The following is a 10419-nucleotide window of genomic DNA, read 5'->3' on the forward strand; positions in this document are numbered from 1 at the left end:
CACGATTGCTGTATAAATATTGATAATTCTCAAGTACACAGTGAATGATTAAAATGTTTGTATTATCTACACATATGTACATAGAATGTCAGACGTAATATCTGTATAATGTTGAATCGTGACAAATATTGTAAATGGTACAATGATTAACATTTAACTCCTAATTGAACTTGAAGGGTACGCGGAGGGTCTTTCATTGATCAAAAAAAAAAGTATGTTATTACATATGTATTACATACATATTTCATTATCGCTCTTGATAAATTATATCATGTTTACTCACATTATTGCAACGACAGTTGCAATAATAAAGTTTTCAGTATCATGAACCGAAAACAAAGATATATTTTATAATTTCATTAGTGTTGTCTCATTGACACACAGACTTTTTTCTCCTTTTCTCACGAGCCGCAAAAACGACTCGCAGAGAGGCTTACAATTAGTTCAAAACTAATGGGGTACAAATATCAGTTTCTTCAATGATCTCGGAACTTATTAAGGCATTCTAGGCGTTCAAATCTTCTAACATTTCCAAGAGATTTAAAGTATCAAGTCACATTCGAAGTGACTGAAATTGCTACAGCATTAGGAAACTTCGAATACCCTCATTGTTACTCGTGATCCAGTATTTAAATAAAAATATTCATTGGATTGGATATACAAATTTTCATACTGTGATCTCTAGTCAATTTAAATCGCGATCAAACTTAGCTAACTCTGCTCGACTGATCATCCTGCTAAGTGGTTCGAAGGAATTTCTCTGCAATTCAACGAATTCAAGGCCATAACATTGAACGTATCAGTGCAACCCTAAATGCAACGACTTAGCATTCCCTAGTTTAAGTATCCCCATCATTTGCCGATTCCGTACACACATGCACGTATCCTAGGACTATCTATACATATACAGTGCTGGACAAAAGTATTGGCACAGCATGATTGTTATGATAAAAATGCTTATAACTATGAAACAAATTGTTAAAAAGGAAAAATTTGTTTACACGTTTATTTATTTATTATTCTAGATTATTATTTAACAGAAACAGTAATATAAATAAAGTGATATGCGAAATAATAACAAAAACATATTTATTGAGCGTTTTAAGCATGGACAAAAGTATTGGCACATTATACAAAATTTAGTGTAGTTGTATCTCTCCGAAAAAAATCCGATTGTCACTTGATGGTATAGGTAGGGGATTCCCTGATAGTCATTTTTTCTAACAGTCATCCTTAAGTTCAGTCGATTAGCAACATAGGAAATATAACAAGCAACAATGTCAAGAAGAGGGAAAGAAACTACAAGTGAAGAGAGAAAAATAATATTAAATTTGCACAAAATGCGAAAATCTTATAGTGAAATAGCAAAAAGTGTTAATAGAAGTCGATTCACTATTAGAAGTGTCGTAAAACGATTTGAGAATCAATCAGATTTCAAAAGTAGGAATCGAAGTGGACGTCCCTCAAAGTTAACAGTTAGAGAAAAACGGAAAATTGTAAAGGAAGTGAAAATAAATTGTAAATTAAACTCATCACAACTTAGAGCAAAGTTAAATGAAGAAAATAAAAAAGAAGTAAGTTCGAAAACTATACGGAGAGTGTTAAAAGATGCGGGATATTCTGCGTGTGTCGCAAGAAGGAAACCATACATATCCAAGAAGAATCGGAAGATGAGAAAAGAATTTGCAAAAGAATTTATAAAAAAGGATCCCACATTCTGGAATAACGTATTATTTTCAGATGAAACTAAATTTAATATATTTAAATCAGATGGCAGAGTATTAGTTTGGAGAAAGCCAAATACGGAAATGGATCCACAACATTTACAAGCCACTGTGAAACATGGAGGAGGTGGAGTCATGGTATGGGGTTCCATTGCAGCGTCTGGGGTTGGCGAATTAGTATTCATAGATGAGATTATGGACAAATATGTATATTTAAATATATTAAAGGAAAATTTATTTAAAAGTGCTAATAAATTAAATCTCCCGCGTGATTTTTATTTTCAACAAGACCATGATCCAAAACATACTGCCTATATTGTACGACAATGGATCGTTTACAATACCGCACATACATTAAATACCCCACCCCAGAGTCCAGACATGAATCCCATCGAACATGTTTGGAATGAATTAGAAAAAAAAATTAGAAAATATAATATAACAAACAAAAACCAATTAAAAGCTATTATTTTACAAGAATGGAACAATATAGAGCCGGATTTTACAAAAAAATTGGTAACTTCAATGCCAAAACGATTGAAGGAAGTTATCATGAGGAATGGAGGGCCAACCAAATATTAATTTTTAATTTCTAAGTACTTTCAATCATTTGTGCCAATACTTTTGTCCATGCTTAAAACGCTCAATAAATATGTTTTTGTTATTATTTCGCATATCACTTTATTTATATTACTGTTTCTGTTAAATAATAATCTAGAATAATAAATAAATAAACGTGTAAACAAATTTTTCCTTTTTAACAATTTGTTTCATAGTTATAAGCATTTTTATCATAACAATCATGCTGTGCCAATACTTTTGTCCAGCACTGTATATGAGCCTCGGCACGCCTGGTGTTGCTGCGTAACCGTAGCCTCAAACCCAGCGCTTCATCCTCTAAAGACAATCAGTTCACCGGTCGTTCTAGCTAACAACCGATCACGATTTTATAAGGAAATCATCGATCGTTCTGTTCCACGTTCGACGATATTAATAACAACCAAATGGAAGTGATAAATAATGCACAAAAATTGGTTCATTGTTATACACATGATCGATATGGTGGAGGTGCTGGATTCGAGGCTATGGTCGGAAAGCCGTATGCGCATGTCACTTCATTTGGACGATCTCTTTCTGTCGTGGCATCTGGAGGTGAGTGGTTGTTCGTGGTTTGCGCACAGGAGTATAATCCGTCGATTTTCTTACCGGAAAGGTAGCATCGGACGTCAGGTACGGAATAGAATTACGAACGAAATACGGGCGAAATGTGTAGTGATAACAGTTTTGCTGAAATATTGTTATTTTTCGGTGAATTACGACGATGAAAAAACAGACGCGTGATTGATCGTTATATTTGCCGGCTGTTCCGATAGCGGACCACATGCTGATCTTTGTACATATCGTTCGTCATATTTTTGGAAAAACCCCGTTAATTCTCCCGATTAATTGTTCATCGTACTGTAAAAGCTACGTGGTAAAATGAATAATTAATTAACGTGATTTTTAAACTTACAAAATGAGAAAAACGCTAATAACCGGATGCAGTATGGCGGTCGGTTGTCAGCTATACAGTTTCTCTGGTCACGAGTTCATGCATCGCCGCAAGTAATTGTGGTGTTCAATTCTGCATTGTGCGGTTCAATTAGTAAAGAATAATAAAGAGAATAGTTTTAGAAAAATCATTGGAAAGAGGCTGTAATTGTTTGAAGCTTTGTTGTTCAAGTATCCGGATGCATGTTAAAACTATGCTGGAAATCTTGTGCAATGACGACATTGTGGAACGACTCTTCTCCAACAATGGAGCTTGCTCGCAGATTTCCAGTGTAACAAACGATCGCTCTGTTTCTTTTTTTCTTATTCGAACAGCCTTCGTCGTGCGAAAATGATAACCGGCGAATAATATATTGCATAAAGAGATAAGCGTAATACCTCGTAATTGAACGATAAACATGATTTAATTTTTCGAATAATTGTAACATATATGCAACCTTTTATGATGCTTATTGCGCATCATTTTTCAATTTGATGAATCTCTAATTATCTTCAAGCAACTTCGATTAATCCATATCTCGAGTTGCATTTAATTTGTTACTTTAAAAGCATATTAGAAGAAAAATTGTTAAATGCGTTGGTACATCATTAAGCGGAATATTATTATGTTTATTGTAGATATTAATTAGCTGTTATAGTTTGCGCGTATGCAATATATTACACCTCTTTTATTACACCTCTTAGCAATTATTATAAATGATTCGAAACGTGGCATTGTGCAATGCGAAGCATCAAGAAGTAAATCGTGGCAACGTTGCAATACATTCTCGGCATGTACAAAATGGCTGCCAGTTCCGTTCTGGAATATTCAGATACCGCCACGTGGACGATAAATCAAAGACACCTGCTGCTTTCGCGGTGGAAATTAGTGTTCTTCAAATTTGCATAATGCTGATAAAAGCTATTATTTTCAAGCAGAATTTAGTGAAATTCAGAGCAATTTCTAAGAAATATTTGACCATAAAATTTAGGTTCAAAACATGCATGTATGAGTATAGTCTGTAATTTAAGCTTGTTTTTTTGGGTTTCGTGAACATAAAATTAATTTGAAAAAAAAAAAAAAAGATGAACTTCGAAGTACTAGCATAATATGCATTCCCTATCTATGTAATTGAATATATAATATGTTTATTACAGAGTTAACCAGTAAAGTCTTGTCAACACTTCGTCATGGGTAAAGAGAAGATTCATATTAACATTGTCGTCATTGGACACGTCGACTCTGGCAAGTCCACCACCACTGGTCACTTGATCTACAAATGTGGTGGTATTGACAAACGTACCATTGAAAAATTCGAGAAGGAGGCCCAAGAAGTAAGTTTATACGTCTAATGTTTAAAATTGACCATAAAATACTTTTGATTCAAATAGGTTCTTAAATATTATGGCAATGTTGTCACTATGTCACTGTTAAGTTTTCTTTGGCACAGTGATAAATTGTTTGTTCAATCTTCATGTAGTGTACGATTGATAAAATTTTAGTTTAATAGACAGAGAAATATGAAAATAAAACGCAATTAATTTTTAGATGGGCAAAGGATCCTTCAAATATGCTTGGGTATTGGACAAGCTGAAGGCTGAACGTGAACGTGGTATCACCATTGATATTGCTCTGTGGAAATTTGAAACCGCTAAATACTACGTTACCATCATCGATGCTCCTGGACACAGAGATTTCATCAAGAACATGATTACTGGTACCTCCCAGGCTGACTGCGCTGTATTGATCGTTGCTGCTGGTACCGGAGAGTTTGAAGCTGGTATTTCAAAGAATGGACAAACCCGTGAGCATGCTCTGCTCGCGTTTACCCTTGGTGTAAAGCAGTTGATTGTTGGCGTTAATAAGATGGACTCTACTGAGCCACCTTACTCCGAAACTCGTTTCGAAGAAATCAAGAAGGAAGTGTCTTCTTACATCAAGAAGATTGGATACAACCCGACTGCAGTTGCGTTCGTGCCAATTTCTGGTTGGCATGGAGATAACATGTTGGAAGTTTCAGCAAAAATGCCCTGGTTCAAGGGATGGACTGTTGAGCGCAAAGAAGGCAAAGTCGAGGGAAAATGCCTTATCGAAGCGCTTGACGCTATCCTGCCGCCTACCAGACCTACAGACAAGGCTCTCCGTCTTCCCCTTCAGGTACACTTATAATGAAAATTATTGATTAATTTTTATTTACTCTTTATGATGATAACGATATTCGCTCATTCGCGGTTTCCACCGGAGAATTTTTATAATTTGGTGATGGTCAGAGACGTCTGATTAGCACGAATATTTTCACAAGTTTACCTGATTCAATGAACACACATGCAATAATAGTTTTGTAATTGTAGGACGTCTACAAGATTGGTGGTATTGGAACAGTACCAGTTGGTCGTGTCGAAACTGGTGTCTTGAAGCCAGGTATGGTTGTCACATTCGCACCTGCGGGTCTGACCACTGAAGTCAAGTCCGTTGAAATGCATCACGAAGCTCTGCAAGAGGCTGTGCCCGGTGACAATGTTGGTTTCAACGTCAAGAGCGTTTCCGTCAAGGAATTGCGTCGTGGTTATGTAGCTGGAGACTCGAAGAACAATCCACCCAAAGGTGCTGCTGATTTTACTGCACAGGTATGCGTTCAAAATGTTATTTTTATATAAATTACTATGAATTATTAATTAGCACAATGATGAGAACTTAAAACTTCATTCGCGGTTTCCACCAGAAGGTCCATAGGACCTGTTGATGGCCGAAGGCGTCTGAATGTTAATTATTTTTTTAGATTTTTTTTCTAGTTGCATGTGTACGTATAACGTGTACTTATTTAATTAAAAAAAATTTTAACATTTTGTATTTTTTAATCTGGCAATAGGTTATCGTGCTGAATCACCCTGGTCAAATCACCAATGGCTACACACCAGTTTTGGATTGCCACACTGCACATATCGCGTGTAAGTTCGCTGAAATCAAGGAGAAGTGCGATCGCCGTAACGGAAAGACCACTGAAGAAAATCCCAAAGCCATCAAATCCGGAGATGCTGCCATTGTCATACTTGTACCAAGCAAGCCTATGTGTGTTGAGGCTTTCCAAGAATTCCCGCCTCTGGGACGTTTTGCTGTTCGTGACATGCGTCAAACGGTAGCTGTCGGTGTCATCAAAGCTGTCACTTTCAAGGATGCTACGGGCAAGGTCACCAAGGCTGCTGAGAAGGCCCAGAAAAAGAGAAACTAGTTTCCGTACATGTGTATCGCCAGATGGATTTCGGCGTATGGTAGCTGAAGTAGTTTACCTTCTTCCTCCACATTCCTCGCACGAGAACAACGTTATGTTGTTACCATTGGAGACTGCAATATTTTCTATGAAATCGCGATCGACAATTAAGAATACTAAAATCGGTAAACAATCGCGAAGACTGGCATTTTACGTGCACAAAATTGCACAATCGCCATATTTTTTTGATATTCGTATATTCCATTTCTCAAAATGGTTACTCCGTCACTTCTCTCACCGCAAAGAATTTCGTAGGAAAGGTGTACGTAGCCAACAATGGTGGTACAAGCTCAGATGTGATTCTCATTTGCGAGTTACGTGAAAAAAGAAAGTAAATTATGAGAGCTACTGGTAACATCTGTTTCACAAGAACATCAACAAACATCATAATTTAGCTCGGCTTAATTATATTTTCTAATTATTATACGGAAATAAATCCTATATCTGCGATATTCGAGAAACATCTCATTATTATTTTTTTTTTTTGCCGTCATTATTATTAATTAATCATCGCCATCCTTATCGTAAACTATTTCATATCTTCGACGTCGTTTGTAAAGATTTAATTGGAAAAACTTGGCATATTTTTGAATTTTTTATTACGAATTGGAAAACACCAATGATGTGTAAGAAAAAGTGAACAGCGAAAGAAGGAAAGATGGTAGTTCCAGGACAAGTTTAGTTGGGCGATGGGACCTGTTTTTTTATTACTTTCTAATACCTGAGTAGGTAAGGAATTGAACTGCTAAAAATATATATACACAAAACATTTTTCTATGATATATTTCTTTACAAAGATTTTATCTTGTCTTTTTACACGTTCTATATTGAAAGAAAATACGTGCGGAAGTATCATTGCTTTGCAATGGTTCAGCACTTTTAGCCGCGATTTTCCGATTGAAATTGGTTAACAACGGTTTTCTGTACATACATATAAATAACAATAATAAGAAATAAAAGGAAATAAAGGAGCTACGGAAACATTGTCTTATTTCAATATATGTCCTAAACAAAGATTTAGATACGAAGTAAGTTCAACGAAGAGACATTAAGAGAATTCACTGTAAGCATTTCAACTTCCATTTCTTGCAATTCTCTATTTTTATAAACATAAGAATTCATTGATTAATTCTTATAAAACAGTTTAATATCTTTTATTTTAATATAAAATAATTATATATTATATAATTATAATTATAATATATAATAATTTTACTTTAAAAGATATGTTTAATAAAATACAAGGTGATTCACTACTCGTGTGACAAATTTTTACAGCTGATACTACACTTCAAAAGCAACAAAAAAGTTCATTTAAACTTAGGTCCGATTTTTGTAAATTAGTACTGCTGATTAAATGAAAAAATTCCTTAATTTTCACTGAATAGAAAGAGTAAGATAAATTATATCTCCCGCTTTAGAGGTGTGTGAGAGAGAAAGATATATAAGATCGCTATAAGAAAGAGTGAGACAGATGTTACTACCCTACTGAAGAACCCCTGGCGCCATCTCTGTAAAAAGTGCTCAAACTGGTCGCTCAGCATTATCGACAGCGAAGTGAACATCTCAAAGCTGTCGATAATTGTGTGCGACCAGTTTGAGCACTTTTTACAGAGATGGCGCCAGGGGTTCCAGAGTAGGGTCGATATTATCTGTCTCACTCTTTCTTATAGCCTTCTTATATATCTTTCTCTCTCTTACCTCTAAAGCGGGGAATATAAAATAAATTACGACGAAACTACTGAAGTATACAACAAATTGCAATAAAACTATTGAAACATACATCCCGACAACGCAACTTTGTCACAATAAGAGCACTGTGATGTCACTTGCGCCGCGTGACATTATATATTTATATTGTTTATAAATAATATACACATATTATACAACAATCGACGAGTGTGGACGTAGGTGGGTATGGATGCGATGCCACGCGGCGCAAGTAATATCACAGTGTTCTTACTGTGACAAAGTTGCGTTGTCGGGGTGCATATATGTACGTAACAGATTATATTCGCATGAAATTTATTCTACAATTCTCTCAACAACAAATTATTTTTATAATACGTATGCATGCATGTATTTATGCACGGGGTGCAGAATTTCATATTATATTTTTAACACATGTATATCAATTATTGTTACTGATATACCAAAGTGGTTTAGTAAAATGTATACAATTCATTTATATCGCAGACTTTTATCCGATCTGAGATAAATCGCTCGCTTTGTATACATATACATATGTATGTGCATACGTACAAATATTACAGATGATATATTTTATACTACACATACATAATACATACAGATACAGACATTTAGAACAAATCAACCAAACAAGACTAGGAAAGTGTTCCGCGCACAGATAGAAGTTTTTTATATGTAAATACTACACAAGTACTATACATAGTACTGCAAGTAATATATAGTAACGATATAAAAATATGACATTTCATTACAATAATAGGATGGAATTATTTGCAATATTAATAATTGATAATTATTAATTACAAATAATAAAACAATATAAATATATTGAACAACTTAGCAATCAATTGTAGGTCCCTTCTTTCAAAATTGAATTATTTTGGTGATCTGTTTTAAGTGTCTTATTTTCGTATGTATGATACAAGTTTCATATACATGTATAGTTTCCTACTTCTTAGTATATTGCATAAATATTTACAGATATAGTGTTGTCTATTAAATAGCAGAGTTAAATAATTTTTAATACCTCCATTTTTAATTACAAACAAAGTAACGCTATTGTCGTGATTCTTTGTCAATCGACATTAGGGTGTTGTAAAATTAATGCAAATTAATTTTACAGTCGTACGTTAATGGAATATAATCTTCTACCTGTTAGAGGAGCGATATCTTTCAGAAGAACAAGTACAACAATTTTTACACTTAATACGTAATAAATATTAACAATTCTTACGAAGAAAACTGATTAAAATTACAAACAACAAAAACATTTATACTACGTTCGCAAAATAAGTTAGTAAAGTAAATATATTAAATGCATAATGATTTACTCTATAAAAGCTGAGATCAGCTTTACAGGTGGTAATATTATTACTTTTATCTTGTATGGAAAATTTTATACATGACAACAAGATAGTAAAAATTACTAAAATATATACCTCCTACTTGAAATATTATTCTTTTCGTGTAATATATGTTATAACAATAACAGCACATAAAATGCATATATTTAATATACCTTAAAACGTTAATATATACCACTGTATCAATTTCAATGTACATACTGTTAAATGTTTGCATCTTTAATTTTTTTTAGTAACATGTCGATGAAGAGAAAGAAAAGAAAATTCTGTCAAATGTTATAAAAATCATTAAATAATTCTAATAAAGTGTATACATCGCTTAATAATATTGTCAATCAATTTCTTATTTCTTTTGCTATATAAAATAATTAAAATGAATTTTAAATATCACGCATTAATTCCACATCATCCTAATAAAATAAAAACTGGGAATTTCGTTTCGAAGCAAATCCATTCTTCATATATATACATGTATCGTGTTGCGCACAGTGTTGATTTATTATCATTACAAATAAACCGGAATAAAAGAAGCAAGCTGAATGATTTTATAACTATATAAATTAGTAACTTGTTTTCTCCTTCTTTACCACTGTCATATTAATTATCGTGTATAATAATACAAGTAACATGTGAAAGTTTTCTAGCAATCTTAAGCCATTCTTATTTACGAGCACACATGTAGTTTCTTATGTATTTCATGCATTAACAAAATGTAATTTTTATCATTACATATAAGTTTTGCTGTTTTAGAATAATCGAAAATTTGTGAATGAGATATTTATGTACCGAGTTCCCTTATATATTTCTTCACTCTTCGTTTTA

General features: G+C 33.6%; 1 protein-coding gene across 2 annotated transcripts; it reads left to right on the plus strand.

Moving 5' to 3' along the window:
- The first annotated feature begins 2751 nt into the window (after window positions 1-2751).
- On the plus strand, window positions 2752-6975 carry Ef1a-f2 (elongation factor 1-alpha F2). 2 transcript variants are annotated; one of them, XM_076894274.1, is made up of 5 exons: window positions 2752-2876; window positions 4413-4589; window positions 4804-5412; window positions 5607-5882; window positions 6125-6975. In XM_076894274.1, exons 2-5 carry the CDS (start codon window positions 4446-4448, stop codon window positions 6482-6484), a joined length of 1389 nt encoding a protein of 462 aa, XP_076750389.1. In that variant the 5' UTR covers window positions 2752-2876; window positions 4413-4445; the 3' UTR covers window positions 6485-6975. The 2 variants fall into 2 exon arrangements, with proteins under 2 accessions (XP_076750389.1, XP_076750388.1); XM_076894273.1 differs by having other exon boundaries at window positions 2810-2954.
- Window positions 6976-10419: the final 3444 nt, after the last annotated feature.

Source organism: Xylocopa sonorina, chromosome 4, assembly GCF_050948175.1.
Source record: "Xylocopa sonorina isolate GNS202 chromosome 4, iyXylSono1_principal, whole genome shotgun sequence".
Lineage (NCBI taxonomy): Eukaryota > Metazoa > Arthropoda > Insecta > Hymenoptera > Apidae > Xylocopa > Xylocopa sonorina.